The sequence below is a fragment of the Struthio camelus genome, chromosome 8 (assembly GCF_040807025.1).
Source record: "Struthio camelus isolate bStrCam1 chromosome 8, bStrCam1.hap1, whole genome shotgun sequence".
NCBI lineage: Eukaryota > Metazoa > Chordata > Aves > Struthioniformes > Struthionidae > Struthio > Struthio camelus.
Genome location: NC_090949.1, coordinates 17002265 through 17023031, shown reverse-complemented (window position 1 = coordinate 17023031; position 20767 = coordinate 17002265). Strand labels below are relative to the sequence as shown.

The 20767-nt window shown below is 37.9% G+C and overlaps 1 protein-coding gene across 15 annotated transcripts in view; it reads right to left on the bottom strand.

The window, feature by feature from the left end:
* The window catches only part of DPYD (dihydropyrimidine dehydrogenase), a 386630-nt gene that overhangs the window by 257897 nt on the left and 107966 nt on the right, over positions 1–20767 (bottom strand). For 11 of the 15 annotated variants that reach the window (XM_068952361.1, XM_068952354.1, XM_068952355.1 and 8 more), the window contains 2 exons: positions 19965–20052; positions 7236–7397 (listed from right to left, as the gene is read on the bottom strand). In XM_068952361.1, the coding sequence (XP_068808462.1) occupies positions 7236–7397; positions 19965–20052 (250 nt within the window). Of the gene's footprint in view, positions 1–7235; positions 7398–10774; positions 12329–19964; positions 20053–20767 lie in introns of those variants that run through there. The other 4 variants (XM_068952359.1, XM_068952362.1, XM_068952363.1 and 1 more) reach the window with 3 other exon arrangements.

Here is a 20767-nt window from a genome sequence, read left to right as displayed (position 1 = left end):
TACGATTTAGTCAAACCAAATAGTTGATTCATTCTACTAAGACCAAAGTTCCAGCAACTGGAATTAACCATCTCCTGATTCAGGCATTGACAAAATACATGTTTCCCTATTTGCATTACTTTACATGTAAAGGTGTGAGTCTTGTGCAATATTTTCTCCAGGGTGAAATTTTGGGGTTATTTTATTCTTTCTTCTCCCTTGACTCATGAGTCAAACACCCTCTCTTTGCAATAGGGTTGGCTCTTGCCCCGAAATATTCTGCATACTCAAACTAAAGCACATAATTCCAGTCACTGTAGGCTATTACAAGCTTGCGTTAAAGTTTCACAGTATTGTCCATTATCAAAATCCATCATGAGTTATCACTTCACCAGACCAGCTGTTTTGGTGGCTGAGCATCTAATTCAAGTTGAATTCTCCTGGAAAAGTTTTAACCAACTCATTTTAGCTTTTTTAGAATAAGGAGAGGGGAGATTAAAAAAAGTGTTGTTCTGCTTTTGTTATAAAATTTGAGTTCTCTTTTTCACTAGACAATTCTAGTATTAGCAAGTTTTGGTGAAAAGATGTATCATTTGGAAGGAATGCGCTGGTTAAGTCAGAGAAATGCCTTTTGCCAACATGACAAAATAATTTTATGCCACAGTAAGCATAATTTAAATGAATTTAGACCACTTCAAATCATTAGACCAGGTTACAACTGTTATTCAGAAGCGTTATCTACATTTTTATATAAATTAGAATAAATTTAATATTACTCACTTCAGTCATAAACTTTGAGTTTCTCTATTTCTTAGAGGAATATATTGTAGATATTCTTCTCTATTTGCAGAATTCAAATATGATCAGATAATTTTGTTCTAATTCATCTTTATCTAAATTATCTTTGGACTATCACACAGAGAACTTGTTCAATAAAAACAGTGAAAAACTGAAAGTTCAACTCAGTATTAAAATATAGAAAACCCTTCAGCTAAAACATGATAAGCTGCTAAAAAACAAGTTCGGTAGTCTCCAGTACACACAGCGAAAGTTACATTTCCTAAGTGAAGTCTCCTCTTAAGATCTGTTTAATCACTCATCTTTTTCACAAGACTTTCACCAACAGAAGGATGAAATGCAAGAGATTTGCAAAATGGAAAAGGCATTTAGAAAATTTCACCTATTAGTGATAAAGTCAGAACTTACTTTACTAAATGTTTGCTCTCACACTTAAAAGGCTATAGAAATAGGTTCATTAGTTAGGCTGCCTTTAAATATCCTTCACTAAGATGATGTGACACCAAACAGCTACTGATGCAGACACGAGCACCTAGCTGATATTTATTTTAGGATCACACACTAGTATATTCTGAATTGTTATCAGATTGTGCTAGTGCACAGAAAGAAAAACGCAGGTACCGAATTGAATAACATTTAGGAACTGATTGTGTTATTTTCACACTTTCCCACTGGTCCTCTATTTGTAGACTGATATACATTATTTAAAGGAGAAAATAACATTCTGCGTAAATTTTAATAAAAAAAGAAGCAAACTGCATGCTCAGTAACCATCTTGAAGTTATCAAAATTATATTATCACACAATTAATTTCATTTACCTGCAACGGATAGCACAGGAGGTACAGGAAATATTTTTCCACAAACATGAGCTATTTAGGAGAACTGATTGGTCCTCCCTCCATAATTAACACTTAAAGATGTAATGTTGTAAACTTTTATTTAAGAAGGTAAGGTAAGGTAATTACAAAACTAGGGCTTAAAACATCTCTTTAAAGACCTTCCAAACTGAAATAATGACTATATTTTAATATTAACCTGGTCCTAACAAAGTCCATGGACCAAACACATTGCGGAGTCCGTATCTCACTATCTCATAAATCCCATCCTTAAAAAGGGCATGGCAATATTCATTTAAATGCCTTATAAAGCTCAGGCTGTTTAGACTTCCGTAAAGTATACTTTACAGACATTATGTAACTTGTCCAAGCATCACTAAGTGTTTCTGCATCGGCCTGAGAAGTCCAGAGTCCTCAGACTCTTGACCTGCACCATAGCCTTAGGAGGCTATACTATCCCCTTCAAACAAGCTTAAAATTTTATATTTGCTACTTTTAGATTTCAGCTTAAGAGTGTAAATAGCTTAAAGATGTGCTAAAATAAAAATAAATAGTACTGACAAATAGAGTTTCCTTTCTGTTTGTCCTGGTGTCGTAGCTGCCTCCAGCAATGCTCCAACACTGATGGGCAGCAGTATGCCCCTCCGTGCTGGCGCTGCCAGGGTCAGCATCCAGGGAACGGGATAACCACGGCAAGGCCTTGTGACATCCCCAATGCAGGGTGACCTCACAGCAGCACCTGAAGCAGACAGATGTCAGGAGCTGTGGCTCCCTGGGAACCATCTTGCCCGTGAGACCAGTTAAAAGTGACAATACACAACAGAAAGACCCTGAGCCCGAGGCATCAGAATACCTCTCTGAAGCCTTCCCTCAGGGGGAAGCCATGTGGCTTCTTCACCCTGAGAAAGCGGGTCATTACTCAGTGGGGCCACCCTCCTCCAGCAGGCCTCGACACAGCCCACCTCCCAGCTTCGCTGCTGAGATGAGATGAGATGCCACCAGGTAAACAGCAAGCAAGCTCATACAGTGCATCTGCTAGGAAAAAAAAACGTATCAAGTTTCCTTTTCCAGTTGCTTTCTGCTATAACAGTCAGAACACATCTCCAGAGAGGAACAAGGCACCAGAAACGGCACGAGAGTCACAGTACTAAATGATCTAGTATCTCCTTCTAGCACACACAGATTAAAATAATACATTTTGCATTTAGCTTATGCTGCTTCGTTCAGAATGATTAACTGAAAACACTACAAACCCTTTAAACTCAGTAATATCTATGCAGAAATGTAAGATTTTGAGGGCTTCCTACTAATACCACAACAGACAATGTAACAAATCACAGTTCTTCTTTACTCCAAGCGTACAAACTTGTATTTGAGTAACTACCAATTTCAGTACATTCTGTGGAACTGACAGGCATATAGCTCATCACTGCATGTATCGTCACTATAATCTCAGTATAGTTTCACTGAACTTGCAATCTTGAAAAACAGAGATGTTTCCTGATTTTAAACTACTTGAGCAAAGGAGACAAAGACATTAATATAATTTTGACCTGTGCAGCAGCAGGTGTAACCTACACTTGACACTCATCATTTATAACAGTGAGCTTTTACTCCATGTTATTCTCTAGACGCAACAGTTACCGTGGTAACTGCATCCCAGCATACACATTCTACATCACAAATACAAATGGACACTTCCTTTTATTCCATTTGAACAGTAATTGTCAAAATCCATATTTTTTTCCCCGATTGGATTACAATTTATTTTGCAGATGAGGCTAATATAGTTACAAAGCTGCATAGACGGGCAGAAGGAAAATGTAGGAGGTGTGCAGTGCCGTGTTTTGTGTTCTACCGTATGCAAGACAAATATTTTACAATTAGGAGTTTTATCTGCAGTATGAACAGATGATCAGTCATTGTTCAGAAACACAAAGGGGCACACGTCACACCCATATATTTTCCATTTTAAACCCACATTTCTGCTTTACTGCAATTATATCTTTTATCTCAGCTAGCAGTTGTGCCTTTTTATTACTGCTCTCCCTTGTAATGCGTCAAGTGTATGATCCTCAGACTAATTCCATGGGAAAAAAAAAAAACTAAAATTGGCTTTATGCACAATGGAGTTTTCAGTAAATAAGCCCCCGTGGGACAAACTATTATACAGTGCATGAGAATTACCATGCAGCTCTCATTAACAGTAACACATGTTGCACAGCTAAATCAAACAATTTGCTAAGTTACTTATATAGGTAAAGCTCTGGACACATTTTGCCTACAGTATCTGGTCCAATTTTTGTATTGCAGTAGTAACTTTTTTTTCCAGTATCTTAATTAATATTTTTATAATAATTGTTACATGGAAACACTAATTCTGTTTTATGTCTTTCAGCTATACATACCATATACATTACTTCCAAGATCTCTACAAGTCAGTTACCAAACAGGTCTTTTGCCTTTCATAGTAAAAATTAACTGAACGAAAGCTTAAAAAAAAAAAATTACAAAAGTGAGTATTATTGCTAATTATAAATACCACAATACATACAAGTTCTTTGTGAAATGGCAGCAAATCTAAAGGTTATTAACAACTAATTTTAAAAAATATATTTTAGGATACTATAAAAATAGTAAGGATAAAATTTACTGAAATTTTTTTGTTAGTGCTGAATACATCCATGTAACAATTTTAATTTTCTTAGAACTGTGGACACTAATATATCACTTTAAACAAACTTAAAACATTGCGAGGAAAGCCATTCTGAGCTTTTCATCCTGTGCTACAGTTTTAGTATCAATCATTGTGCTAGCACTGAGCTTCAATAGATTTCTAAAGATTTTTGAAGAAAAATGGCAGATATTTAGCAATATCTATCAAGCCATAATTCCTCCCTATTAATCATAGCACTAACGCTAAAAGGAGACACAAATCAAGTTTTAACAGATATTACTTGCATTTGGTTTCTAAACAACAATATTTCACTAACATTTTTCATCTACTTGACAGTTGTTTAATTTTTTTTTTTAGTAAGTTTTTCCCCTTCAGCAAATATTAAGCGTTTACATATAAGGAATAAAGGTCATGAGAAGAAGAGCTGACAAGATTGTCTCATTTGACAAAACCCAACTATTCAAAATACAGGTGGAACAAATACAGTTTGGTGTCTCTGGCCTAGCCCTATAAACGAGAACTCTGGTCCAAACCGATTCCACTCTTGCACGCTCAAATCTCAGGAAAATTGAAGTGGCTATTTAAACGGTAAAGGAGAGAGAAGGTTCAGAAGCAGTTAAGTTAAGCAGGTACTACAGAAGCTTTGCAAGTCTCCTGGAAAGAAGAAAGGAGGTGTACAAACTGAAGAAGAGGAGAAGCACCACAGCAGGTAGCAATGTTTGCTCATGGAGTCATAATCCATGGACACCGAAAAAGGGGGTGTGAAGTCTATGAATGACAGCAGAGGAAAAATCTGGACTTACAGACGTATCATCTGTTACTTCCAGATTGGTTCGAATCTCTTATTTTTGTCTGTCCTACAAAGCTTTATTCTCAGGTTTTGAAAAGGTGACTGGAATTTCATGTCATGTTTGTAAACATGATCTGCCAAATGGCTCAAGATACAGAACTAGGACATGTCATTAGCTATGGATTGTACAGAAATGTGCAATCTTAATACATGCTTTTATACACAGCCACACCTGCCTCACTTGTGCAAAGACCAAGAACACAAATTTTACCTAAAGATATTTCAGATAGATCAGAAGAGGTGCCAGTTGAGATTGTGAATCTGTACAATTTGTACAATCTGACTGAGACCGTACAACTTCTCCACACCCACAAAGGAAGTTAACAAATTAGCAGCGGTGTCTTTTTTCTGCAGACTGAAATCTTGAGCACTGAATCTGTACAGTCATAAGTAACCCACATGCGCACATCAAACACCCTTCAGAAAACATCCTAACATCAATCTAGGCAAGTAATGAACCTTCTTGCTTCCATGGCCAAAATGAAGAGTGTATATGTATATATGTGTATATATATGCACATCTACTTTTATGAACTGACAAATTTGCACATATGAACATGTGCATGCTTCTATATCTATCTAGATGATCTGTACAGACATATATTTAAGGTCAACCTGAAATTATTTGTTTTTGGCAAAATAGAATAGCAAAAAAGTCTGAATCATCTGAAACTTCTGCTTTGCCCCAAAGCAAAATGGGCCAATCCATACAAGAATTACTTTAGCCTTTACAAAAATGAAGAAGAAATTGAAACAGTTGCTTGAAAATGGAAAGGTAAAATAGCTTGTTTGGAAAGTGTTGCCCATTTTCAAGGTTTGGAAGTAGTCACAGAAATAGTCTGAACTGCCTGAATCAGCATTGCTCAACAAATTTATTATTCACTAAATTATTATTTGGCTCAGGTAAGGTCTAAAGTGTAACACCTTCATTTCATTGCAACACAAATGCACACTGGCCGTGCAGCTTCTCAGGTTTTATGTTGGAAATCACAGATTGAGGAAAGACAAGAGAATAGATTTGGAAACTGTCATACATTAATACATAATTATAAGCTTACATTACATATTATATATTAGGAACAAATAAATGACACATTTCTCCTCTACTACTAGTAGCATCTTAAATTATTAAATGCAACTAAATTTTCCTTCCTGAGAGATCAGTGAAGTTAACATTTGGGCATGGCCACTTCTTTTTATTATTGATCGCAGATCTTATAATATCTTCTTTTGAAAATAACACATTCGGGGTAAAATGTGAATTGATTCCTTCTCTCTATGACTTTTCAAAAGCATGCACTAAATTGTGTGTGAAGTTTTTCATGCACCAAAATTCAGAAGTGCTAGACCACACTGTGCTCAGGAGGAAATTATCTTCAAATACTGAAATAGATTCTTTGCTACTTAAAAAAAAAACCCCACCTTTTAAAACAGAAAGGCATCTAAACAGTTCATCCATAAGCAATAATTAAAACAAAATGAGGGATTTAAAAAAGAAGATGAGAAAGCACCAAGTATTCCTGGAAAGTAATTAATATAATCTTCCAACCATCCATTTGGTATGAGACACTAGGTCTCCCTTTACCACAATGTTTGTAGAAAGCCTGTTCCAGACTTTGAATTCTTGCAGAGGGCACAGCTTCACAGCAAGCAGGGTTCAAAGAGAGAACGAGTTAAATATTCTGCTACAGGAACTACCCTACACCCAGAACAGTTCTGCATCTCCCTAATGTGCAGTTACAAAAGCAGGTGCACTTAGTTTTTTTCTGTGTAACATACTTCAGTAACTTCCATGTTTTCATCTGGCTTACATCAACTTTTCATTTACAACAAATTGTCTCAACCACAAGTGTTTGTGAAGAGTCATCTTGTTCACAAGTAATTTGCCATATGTTCCTATAAACTATTCCATTATGAAAGCATTTCTAAGCTTCTGAATGTAGTGTAAGAAAAGAGGTAATTATTTTGACTTTCCACACTTTTATTTTAGCATCACCAACCTTTTTGAACAGATCATTAACAAATGCAACCACTTAGACAATACTAGTTGGTACATACACAAAGAATTTCAGCCACGTGCAAGTCTTACCTACCTCAGTAGCAAACTGCTGCAATCCACCAATATTAATCGGTCCCTCTTCAGTGGCATATAAATTGCACCCACCAACACAAAGATCAGAAGTTGGACACACCATTCCACATGTGAGGCCAAGGGGATTGTCAGAAAGAATCATTTTGGCAGCTCCATAATAGTTCTGAACAAAAACAAAAATCAACGATAAAATCAAATACCAAGGAAGCAAAAATTCAAGAGGAAATGCAAAATAGTTTTTCTTTAGCTGACCAGTAAAATAACATAAAGATAATAGATACTGCAGACATTATTTATATGCACAAATATTTCCCATATATATTCCATAAAATTTCAAAAGGACTGCAAACAAAAGCCAGAAAAAATGTTGATTATGCTAAGATAAAACTTTTATTTTAAGGTATAACAATTTTTCAAATTAATCTGATGTGTTTGCAGGATTTTTAGTGGTTTACCAAATCTACGTTAGAAAAACACTGTGCCTGCGTTATGTACTTGTAAATGCTTTCTCCGTTTCCAGGTCAATTAGGCAGTAGCTGAACTGTAACCCTTGTTGGATGGCTGACCAGAAAGGGCCAGTTAGATCATCATTTCCTCATGGCACAGGGTATGAAAAGTTTGTTTTATACGTGTGCACATCATCTCTGCAGATATGCCTGTCCTTCACACCAGCTCAGTAGCACCAATTGTCCCAGACCTGTGATGAGAATAGAAGTAGGTTTCCTGTGTAACTGTAGCTATTGAGCTACTGGACAGACATTTACTTTCCTAAGTAGCAAAACAGGGAACTGATTAAAGAGGTTATGTACAACTCAGATTGTCACTACTTAGCAGGTTCTCAATATTCAGCGCACACCTTCAGAGAAGAAAGAGCTTCCTGACATACAAGAATTAGCAAGATTTTCTTCCCCTAATAAAAAACTGAGCAACGGGCAGTTCTGGAGCCTGGTATAGTGAGAAAATAACCCATTTTAGCTTAGCCTGCATCATTCTGTTAGGAGGAAGCATCAGAGGAAATGGCAGCAGTGAACTGAAATGTCATTCAGAGGTGAAGTACTGACAGCAGTTCTGCATTATATCTAATGTGTGCTAAATTTTCACATAGTTCCATTTACATTAATGAAATTAGAGCCGAATTGAAGCAAACCTTCTACACCCTCTTTTCCACCTTTTCTTCTGTATGGCCAATACAAAAGTTTACTTAATTGTGGGCTCCATTTTTTTTTTTCCTCATTTGCCCACTCCCCAGCCCCACCAAAAATCCCACCAAGGGAAGTCCAGGAAGTATTGCTGGAGTTTTCTAAGGCCACTGCTATTCAGAGGAAGATGATACACTACCACGCAGAGTTAGCACAAGGCTGAGGTTCCACAAAAGTTTCTTCAACAAGAAATTAATGCTAGGATCTCACCCTCACTTTCTCCAAACTAGTAATAAGTAAGAGATGAAACAGTATGTTTCCCTCCTCTTCCATCCACCTCTCCCACATTCTAATCTCCAATAATCATCATTAACTTGAAATAAATGTTTTATCATAGTAAAATCTCCTTCTTTGTCACTCTGTCCCAGGAGGACAGCTGACTCAGGAAAACCAGAAGATATAGAGTTCATAGCACATGAAGGACTCAATCACAGCAGACCCTACATAATGCCACAGATTACTTTCTGTCAAGTACGGTAATGTATATAGAAGAGTTTTATCAAAGGGAACACTACACCACACAGTGAAAATACAGTTATGAATAAAAATACCAGTGTTGAGATTGGCTATATAACAAGCAATGAAGAACAAGATTTAGGTTTGGTCTGGGAAGTTCAAATTTACCCACAGGCATATTAAAAGACTGAGCATAACATTCTTAAAGTTAAACCAGATGCTACAGACAGAGCAAGGGATTCACAAGAGAATGCCAATGTTTAAGAAACACATTTGTGGAGGTAATCTAAATTTGCAGAGGACCTTTACCTTACAGATGCTGTCTACTCCACAGCATGAACCCTTGTCCATCACCTGGCAACACCAAACAGATACCTGTGTGTATTTTCATAGAATTTTCTTAGAGACTATGAAAATCCATGGAAATTCTAGTCCTGGCTGAACAAGCAATCCCCTTATCGAGCTGTTCTGGGAGACACTTCTTTCAACTGTTTTGCCTGTGGTGGCTGGTTCGGTGTTTTGTCATTCTCATTTATTCCATTCTCACAATATAAAGGAATATTAGTTAAACAGAAGTCGTATGTTTTAGCAAATACATTTGCTCTATCAGCTAGGTGATATTTTTGTAATACATCCAAGATCATTAAAGCTGTTAAAAAATGGCCAGTAAGGACATTATGAGCTCAATTCAGCTGCCGAAACACAGAAGTCTAGTTGTACTGGAGATGTCCCAGTCTGTCCATCATATCCCCATGCAGATGGCAGAGGTAACGCAATCACTGCAGGAGATCCATGTCTTTCTAAAGCAGCATCTAGAGCATCTTAAGTAGCACGAGATGTCTATTCCACAGGCAATTGCATCAAGTCCCTCCTTTTTTCACTCGAAAGGAACAACTGAAAACTAATAATAGTGATTTTCCTCATTAACTTACAGATCGAATGATTTTCAAAGAATTTTTGTTTGGTTTAATATTTCATTAAGTATAAGAGCTTTATTTTCCCTTCTTGCATTGTCCAGGATTATTATTTTTATCTTTGACTCTAGTTCAATGAAAACAATTAAAATAACACACACTTTCATTTAAGTAACTTAATTAAGGATTTCCTACCTTTTTAGGCTTTGTAATTAAAATCAATATACAAAGCTAGTTATTATGCCTAGAAAGCAAAGCTGTTAAATTGCTCCTTTTTAGATTTAATTTTATTGCCTACCTGTAAAGTATCTCTCCACACTTGAGCTCTGCTATTACAGACAACGTCAACACAACTGGCATTTTATTTTGTTCTGCAAAGTCAAGCCAAAACTTGAGCAGAGCTATGTCATGGAGTGTAGATATAGGAGAACTATCCCTCTGAAGCTGTGTCACAGCAGTGAACTGAGGCAGCAGCAAGGTAGAGAAAGAAGAAAGGGGAATTTAAAGTAGCCATGTGACTTCAGAGAGATGGGACCAGGGTCACTTTGGGTATAAGACCAAGATCCTACCTTACTGAAGGGATATCCAGGGAAAGATATCTCCGGACATCATGCTAGAATTAGCTAAGCAGGAAGCTGAGATTGAAGTCTTAACGTGGGTTAGGCCAAGTGCCACCGGACTCTTAATCTGGGGGAAACACGATGGAGTATATGAAACTGAGATGCTGGTTTGAGAAGTTATGAGATGTTGATATCATGATCATGAGTTGCTGTTACTATTCCTACTAGTGGCGGCACAGAAGCAGACAAGGTTTAGGTACCCTGCCCTCTTGAAAAGAGCGCATGAAAGACATATAGTACATATAAACATACTAAATATTAAGGCATTATATAAAATGTATCAAGAAGTATACGTCTTCCAGTCTTAACATCTGAAAGGAGTTTTAATGATAAATAAAAAGGCTGTCAGACCTGAAGTCCAAAGCGTTCCTTTTATCTGTGGGAGAAGCACGACAATGGCAACAGGACAAGTCGTCTGCGCTGCTTCACCAGTGTGCTCCAGCCATGCTAAAGGAGACACCTCTATAGAGGAAAGGGAAACTCAGGTTCAGTGCTCACCTGGTTTCCCTGCCCGTCAACAAGAAAGCCACTCTGTATGCTGCAGTTCCCTCTCTCCTCTACCACCCTGTGCCCCAGTTTTCATCTTCCAGAACACCAGAGTAACCACTTTTCTGATTCCCATCAATTCTGTCACTACCAGTGAAAGCATACAGCCACATGCTGCTACCATTCCTCTGTGCAGTGGTTAGGGGAGCAAGCTCATTAGCAACCTTCCTGATACCCAGGGCACAGGCTAGCGCAGAGAAAGAGCCTGGGCAAGACCTCAGGAGATCACCTCTGAGCCACTTCACTTCTTTGTCCTTCCATTCTATTTATTCATTTCTCCTCCTTTCACTGTGTCAATATATTCTCTAACATATCAGCTACTATTAGAAAAAAGTTTTCCAACACTTGACAAAAAACTAGCAAGGAAATAAGAGTATAATCTAGTGAGTTACACTAGATGGTGTTATACAAACTGTCACACAATTGCAAACCACTGTATTACTATATATTTATCGAACCCCACGATGGGGCTCCTTTTCCGAGTTAAATTTGGGAGGCGGCCCGTCCACCCACGTCAAAGCCAGTGAAGGTCATCTGGAGAACGAAGGCCACATCTGCGTCTAGATGGAAGTGCCGGATTTAGGGGCTTGGTACAGCCGATGGTACATTAGGCTGCCCGATTTTATGCCCCACAGATGTGCCAATCGCCACCAACGTCCCTCCAGCTCACAACCAGGGTAAAGCATAGACAGAGGTCCAGCGGTTCCGGAAGACTGAGCAGACTCACCGTCTATGTGAAGAATTTTACTCTGCTTTAGTGAACTAAAGGTTTATATCGGCAAGCCTGATCTACCGAGCTAGGTCAGGCGGTAGGCTGCCACCACTTGGTCCTGCTACCTCACGCGAGGCCAGAGGACCTCACAGGGCCCATGCCCTAAAGCAACGCCCGGGAGAGCGCAGACGCTGGCTCAGGAGGGAACCACTGGATAGGTCTCCCCTGGCCATCAAGCGCTCGCGTAGCCGACGGGGTAAGACAAGCAAAGCCGGACCCCGCTCATGCAGTCGGCAAGCCGTGTCACGTCCGGTAAGTTGTGGTTGACCTGTTCCCCGGGCAGGCCAGAGCCACGTCGGTGACGGTCGTCAGGACCGCCACCACGCCCGAATTATTATAATCGCCATTGGGCAATGGCGTTGAGGGGGGGCTGAGATGCGGGTTTGACTGCCAATTGGCCCCCCCTTTACTGCCGAAGCTCGAAAGGAGCCTTCGACAGGGCGAGGGCAACTAAAAGTCGCCACAATCACTGCTGGGACAGCTGTGCACTTGGTTCCCCCGTTAGGGGTATCCGGCGGGACCACGAGGAGGTGACACAGCCGATTAAAGCCCAGTTAGTAACTAAGAGAGTCATAGTTACTCCCGCCAAAAGAGTCTGCAGCATTTGCACAGTGTCATAAACAATTAGTTATAAACACTTTGTTCTTATAAAACATATATGTGTGTTTTTAAATCAAAAACATACATTAACGCTCATTACAACTACCAGTAGTATTAAAGGCAAAACATTCACAGAATATTCATAGTTCATAAAAAATACGATCAACTGTTTTTATTTCACAAAACCATGGTGTACTAGGCAGTGCACAGAACACACGAGGAGCTGACACAGCAAGCCGATAGCTAAACACCACATGTTTTACAGAAGAAGGGATCAGATTTAAACGGAGACAGAACTTGTATTAAAATGACAAAGTTACTTCAGGGCATGGAATGATGCAAACTACCTTAGTAGTCTGGAGTTTTTTTTGTTTTTTTTTTTTTTTTTTTTTTAAAGACGCTGAAATAATAAGATGACTCAGCTGGCTAGTTTCTTACAGACGTCACAAAGGAAGCAAGTCCAGAACTAGAATGTTTTTAATTTTTTTAAAAGAGATAAATGCCTGCTCATGCTTTTGCTCATAGAATCTCTTTTCCTGTGCACTGCCACAGAAATAAATTAATCTAGCTGGATAAGATGTTTTGTGGTTTCCTACATCAAAATGTCAATAAATACTACATTGCTAACACACAGAACAGTAACAAGTCTTAAACAGACATCAATAATCAGCGAAAACCAGGCGGAGGAGGATCTCCACATGTATCATTTGGAAGCATTATATAATTTGCATGCAAATGAGACAGTTTTTTGCAAGTAAAAACAATTAAAACACATAGGATCAATATGGAGGGACCAGAAGAAATTGCATTCACTATCAGGAAATGCTTACAGAAGAATCTTTTCTTTCACTTAATTTAAGAGTTTTTTATATGAGTTCCACATGCATCAGAGCTGTGATGCTGCAATTTTCTTAAAAACAATGAAGAATATGCATTGTTGTGCCTTGTGTAAAAAAATGAAAACATTGACTTTGCAAGAATTTTAGGATAGAATGAATGCTTTAAAAGAAAAGAAGAAAGTGTTAATTTCCCTTTCCTCTGAGAAAAGAAGACATACCAAAAATACAGAAAAATTTCACCTCCTTCTATCCTAGTTCATATTGTGTGATGGCTTTTGGCTTTAACATTTATTGGCTTAAAATATCTTCACATACCAAAGAATCACTATTTAAAACTGCATATTGTTATGTAAGTAGCAATTTTCACTCTGATGCACAGCAGTTCAAGTGCAACAAGAAAACCCCCCCACCACGTCAGCCATCCCCACCAAAATATCTTACAAAGTAGAATGAACAAAACATAACAGCAGCTTATCAAATCATATATATTCTTTATTATAATGCTGATGATTTTTAATCCATCCAGAAATCTTTCACATCATTTGACTTATGTCATCATAACAGGACTGTAATTTCACACAGTGTCACTATCTTTTTATGAAAAAGAACGGAAGAAGTATCTTGTACTGTCATTTTGTCCTTTGTAGTCTGGAATGTGAGAGATTCTTTAATTGACATAGTGTCATCGCAAAAGTCTATTCTACATAATTATACTATGGCAACTGAAACCAGCTGTCAGCCATTCCATTACACTAAGTACAAACAGACATCTCAAGAAAAGTCACTGTTTCAAGTACATCAATTTAACACCATTACTACTTTTTCTTTTAAATGTTTTTTGTATTTAGTGACCTGAAATATACAAAGATTAACAGAGAAAGCTGAATTAAAAAGCACTTTCAAAAACCTGGGGCCTCAAAGTAGCACTTAAAGATTAATTGTGATGCATATCTGTATATAATTATTACCAATCATCCAGCAGCTTTCTGACTTCTACAATCCCTCGTTGTATTAACAGTATCCCACTTACAGTATTTTACATATGAACTGTGACTCATGATTTTCTACAGTCTTTCCAATGGCATATAGATGTCCTTTGTTAATTTACTCAGAGTTCCTCTGGCACAGAGAAACCACCATTCTGTTTCTCTCACCTGTCATAATTCTGTCTCTCTCACCATCCTTTCTTCCTTACAATCTTTCCTTCATTTAATTTGCTCTTAATGATCCCACAGTCTTTTGTCTTTCACTTTCCTTGGTCTACCCACTTTTACTTCTTTCTCATTTCTCTTAATCTTTCAGCATCCCAAACTTCAGATTCACCCCTTATCCCTTGGTATCCATCGCTGTTCTCCAGTTCCTTCCCTCTTCCCTCTCTTCCTTAAAACCATTTCCTTTATTTTCTTCTTAACCTAAATATTCCTCTGAAATCCTAAGACTTAACTCTTGGGTGTCCGCTATTTCTCCTGCACTTTTTCTGGCATTCAGTTCTCCCTCCATCATTTCCCTAACAGCACTCTACCCACAGCCAGGAACAACCCTTTCTTCAGAGGGCAGTCTGGCTTGGGTTTTCTCAGAAAGACTGGACAACAGAAGCCTTACATACACGTACAAAGTCTGTTAGGAAACGCTGCCATGCCAGCTCAGACCAGTTTGTCTTTATTATTAAGCAACATGGGAGACGGTTCTTTCAAATAAGCAGAAATCTGTAGGATTGATGTTAGGAGTCATAGTAATACTGCAAGACTTGAGATAAAAAATGTGAGAGCTAGTAACAAAGGGTTGCAGCGACAGGAGGTGTGACTGAGTACAGATATCACAAAACAGACTTCCACATCCCCAATTCTTCATTATAGACTCAGACTATAAAGGCTGAGTCAGTCACTTCTCATGCTTGTGCCACATAACACAAGTTAATACCCACTGATTTCTATGCCTAAACTGCACTAACAGAAGTTTTCCAAAGCAATTACTCAACTGTAAAGGTGCCTGATAACAAAAAGCTCCAGAACTGTCTCACTAAGCAGCAAAAAGGTATATTACATAAGCAGCTCTTGGTTTTCAACGGACAGCTCCCTCTGGCCTCACAGTTCTGCTTAAAGGTGGTCAGGCAGCAAGTGTTTTGGCTGAGAGTTGCTTCTGGAAAGCTGCAGGACTTCCCACTGCTGTAGAATATTTGACTGAACCAGCCCTAGAGGATGACGGGTGTTGGAGCTCCGCTCTAATACATCCTTCATGCTTTGAGATATCAATGCCGGGAAAGGAGGACGCAAAATCCTAAGATCACTCCTGACTGTATTTCAGAGGAACTAAGAAAATAAGTTTTCTCCTGCAACAGCTAAACATTTCCTTTTTTTCCTTCTTTCTTTCTAAAGGAAGAGAACTAAGATGGCACCTAAACTATATATCCTTTGTTTTGCAATTTGAAGGCTCCATTTAAAGCAGCGAAGTTAAACATAAATGTCCTCTTGAAAACAGCAGGAAGTTAGAATACTTCATTGTCACCTTCTGATGCTTAAAAAAATAATTGTAGCAATATGTGAATAGTGAATCTGAAGTCTTGCCTCTGAGATATACAGTTGCAAGCAGTTTGTATGAACCAAGAAATGCTGACTGGGAAGACACAATAGATTAGATTGTATCCTTATAAAGTGGAGCTGTAATCCAGTTTGTATGGAAAAAGAGAATGCAAGTTGTGGCCTAAACTCTTCTGCATCAGAGTGGCCTAACACAATACAGCATAAGTGACATCCTTTTTCTCAAAGAGGCTCAAGCCTCATTGAGTCTGGCAATTCAATTACCCTCTCAACCCAGAAAGATCGCCTCCTCCCCTGTCCCTCTCCTACTCCTGAGTTGAGGTCTAATGGCAGAGCAGTAAGAACAGCCACATTGTACATGGCCTGTAAATATCTAAAAAGCCTCAGGCTTTAGAGAACAAGAATCCCTGACCTTTTATGATTGCTATAGTAGTTTTCCAACAAAACAAACTACATACAATAGAGCTCTTAAATACCTGACAGAGTAATTCATTTTCAGTACACTGTAGTCTAAATACTCTATATTAATAATGAATCATGTTTAAATACATACCTGAATGCCATACTGCTTACTACTTAGGAAGAGAAGAGGACAAGGAAATTAGCAAACTGGATCTCCTCAAAAGAACTATAAGTGTAACCTGCTCCAGGGAGTTTCTCAAGTGCATGATGAAGAAAGATTTGGAAGTGGGAGAGGGACTTCAATAAGCCTAGAAAGCATCCCCAGATATCCTGGATTTATTGACCTCAATTACCTGAATCTTCTACATTTCTCCTATTTATTTTGTCTAGAAGCTAATAGATGTATTTACAAGCTGTTGGATTAAAAATAGAAGTTTTCTTACAAGGTGAAAAAAACAAAAAAGTTTTTTCTTTGAAAAGTATTTTCAATGACATTTAACAAAACCTTGACAGCCTGAAGTATGCTTTTACGAAACAATGACATAAAAATATTCAGTAAGCACATTGCTGAACGATATCTGAATGATTTTATTAAAAGTTTAGAAAAATTCTTTAAACTACTGAATAATAAATGTGAAAAATTACTTACTGGTTTCATTAAAAACTTTCAAGATTGTAACTTTGAAATTTCTGTGTGGTTTTCAAAAATACACTGTTCTTATCTTCTACGTGCTCTAAAAGCACATGATACAAGTATCTCAAACACCCCAGCAGGAGAACGAAACAGGGGAGAGGACGCTGCAGTAGAAGCTGTGAAAGTTAGGCTGTCGCACAGATTCTGCTAGAGGTCATGACTTCAAGTGAATCACTTCACTTTCTGCATCTTCCCCACTTCTAACTTTTGTCTATTTCTCACTTGGTAGAAAGCAAGGGGCTTCAAAGTGCAAACGTAATATAAAAACCAGCAGTACGCACATATACCTACAAAAACATCCTATTAATAAAGGAAATAGCGAATCCTGTTCTTCAGAAACCATTACATAAATTCTTGCTATGTTGTAACAGAAACATTTTCTAGCAAAGGCACCCAAAATGAATTAATCAAAAGGAAAATTCAGCCTAACAAACTGCAACCATCAAGTCAATGCTGGGTTCCCTCTAAGGAGCATTATTTCTCTGAGAAACTGGTCAGTACATGAATTGAAGGAGATGCAGCCATTGACAATGAAGCTATAGATAAGGAGGATATCCTAGCCTTGCTGCCCAGCCCATGATTTCAGCTGCTTGCTAAGTATTTCTGGTTGTGGTTTTTTCCTCACTTCCGATATTTTTTTGCTACATGTCAGCATTAGAGATGTTGCAAAGAAATGTTCCCATGACTATGTAACATTAGATTTCCTCCAACAGCACAAGGAGAGAGAGCAAAGCGTAAGACAACTCACACTTGGAACTGGATGCAAAATGCTGATTTTAGGCATACAGTTTCCTTTCTTAACATTTTGGCTAGCAGAAACTGACTACTTGATTTTTTAAAGTTGCCTGTCTCAATCTGTCCTTCAGTTTGCGCAGTTATCAAGCATCACCACAAAATAAAAGCAGTTATCAAAACTTTAGTCTGCCTTTTATAGAAACAGTTTCAGAATGGATACTGGAGCTCTGGATAGATAGGGTGCTAAAAGCAACGCTATAACTACACGTCAGTAATCTGAGATACTCAGGCTTTCCCACAAGGAATGTTAAAGCTCCTGAGAGAACAGTAGCATATAGCAATTCTTTACTAAAGCAGGATTTCCTGATAAAATAGCAAATGATCAGGTCACTTGCTCAGGGCAAAACCAGAGTCTTCCCTAGCATCTGCAGCTTCCAAGATACTTTTTAAAAGAGTTAACATCAAACAGTCCAAACACTATAGGCTGTGACCCAGCGCTCTGACTGACAGCTAAAATCTGGCCCTATTAAAATCTCTAAGAGTATATCCATTGGCTTCAGTGGGACAAAGATTTCACTTCATAGCCTTAAAGCAGATTCCTAATATTACTCCAGCATATCTTTGCGAAAATACAGCACTCAAAGCTCTGCAGTCACCCCACCTTAATTTTCTCTCTTCTGTAATGGATTCCCAGAATTCAGAATGAATCAGCTGTTAAAACGACCTATCCTTTCTGCCAAGTCACAAAAGCATCATATTTCTAAGGCTATCAGAGTCTGAAAGACCCACCAAATGTCTCATTCCAGGACACTTTTGCTGTTAGTTCTTCTTCTGACATCTTCTTTTGCAGTCATCAGTCCACCTTCCCTTCTTCTTTACTCCCAGTTTTTGTGTTTCTATAATCAGGTCCTTTTCCTTTCCTTAACAACAGGTGTCACCCCAGCCTATTCAAGGCAGTAGCATAAGTAACCCTTAATAAACATAGGCCACTTTGGTAAAATACTTTCATAAAATTTGCTTTAGTGTCCCTAAACAAACTACAACACAATTAAGAGATGGAGACTAGCAGTTTCATTACTGCTTTGTACCTTCCCTGTTCAGTTCTTCTGCTTCACAATGCCTGGAAGAGGTAATAAGAAGCAATATGCTGCAAAGCAGTATAGTATGACTGGAAACAGATGCCTACGTTCATGAAAATAAGTGCTGCACTGACAGGATACAGTTTATATAAGAAAACAGTCTATATACAGATGCTGGGCATAATGCCAACCACTGTAAACCACATCAACACATAGTTATGTTATAATTGATGCATATATCTTAATATCTCTTTTATCCTAATGTTTCTCATTAAGGTGCAGAATTTACTGGCATCTTCTCCACCCAACACATACTGTGTAGTAAAAGCAACGTAGCTGCTCTTAACTCGCACACAGTAGTGCTGCTGTTGCCCACTTTCCTCCAGCTTTACCTGCATGGGCCCTCTCAGACGCATTCTAACTTTGATGCATGCTAGAGCATAAAACACAGCCAGAAAATCTTCATATCACCCCCAGCAGATCATGAGTCTGGTTGGGCTCACACAGATAAATAAATCAAACTGCAGCTAATGATGCAACAGATGGGAAATACGTTTTAAAAGGTAAGGGGCAATCAATATCTAGTCATGTTTAGACTATCCTAGACAGTCCAATTAATCTTGTCATATCAATTCTGCAGTCATCTTTCTTTATTCATATCGCTTACTGTTATAAGTCATTTGTAATCCACAAATCAAAAACGTTTTTAAGATTTCATTGTCATTATTCAACCTGGTAAGAGTGGAAAAGGTACAGTACCTCCAAAAAAGTGAGTTCAATTTATTTCCGTAATATTTCATTATTAGTCTAAGTGACAGACCACATTTGCATGAACCAGAGCCTTCTAAAACCACAACAATGAAAAGACATTCCCTGAGATGAGGAAATTCAGGCCAAATTCCAGCCCAAAGCAAATTTCAGTTATAATCACTTGCTAAAAAAATATTAATTCTTTAATGGAAAAAAGGTTTTGTAACTATATTACCTCAGTCATGTAGCAACAAAGTGAAATAATGACATTGTAACGCTCAGTATTTTTCAATACCTCTTAGATTGTCAAAACCATCAAAAGCAAAAGCTTTATGAAAAAGGGACACAAAAACACATTTACAATATACTCCCTCTGTGCTGGCATGGAGTGGCATAACGTACTAGCAAGGAACAGCAATAATTAAAAAATCAGAAGAAGCTTTTAAATTTTAAAACACCTGTTGCAAACACTATTTTATAAGACTTTACAATATAAACTCTGTAATGCAATCATACAATGAGAAATGTAAAAAAAAAAAAAAAATGCTGTTCTCTGTTTCCACGTACTATTGCAATCCTGATTTTACCTTGTTTGCAATACTTGTGATAAATGCCTTGATGTCCAGATTAGTTGGGCAACTCTTCTGACATGGGGCATCTGCACACTTTAAGCATCTACAGGAATAAAAGAAAAACATGTCAAGGAGACATGGAGTACAAACACTGCCAATAGTATACAGTTTCTCAAGTGCACATGACAGAAGACAAAACTAATGAACAATACAGACTTTTTTCATATAACATCTATTTAAAATCTGCATTACCATTATTGAATTAAGTTCAACACCATAATTGGTTCTGCTGACTTCACTTTATAAAGGAAGAAAACAAAGTACAGTCAGAACTGTGGACTACCCATATGCAACTATCAAGAAACAGGATCTAATTACATAAAGGCAATTTTTTCCCCTGTATTCCAAGATTGCTAAGCTTCTGACCATTTCATTTTCACATTTGAAAATCACCAGTGCTATGAATTTGAATTCTTTAAGTTCTGGAAGTGCCATTGAGCAGTCAGTTCTGGATGTTGGACCATCAGACATACAAAATCCAACAGAATAAGAAATTAGTTTGCACTGTATGTGCAAAGGAATAAGAACAGCTGGTAAATTTTGGAGTCTCTTTCCTATGCATTTCCTGTAATGTGGCTATGACCTTTTAAAACAATCCAGCACAATCTCGACTGAGATCTGTAATACCCTATTCTCATCCTTAATGACATCTTTTATTGTATAGTAATAACACACAGATTTTAAGGAACAAAGATTTATTATCTGCTCCTGCACAGTCATCCATGTGAGCGTACTGGTTTAGTTCCCTGTACAAGTCC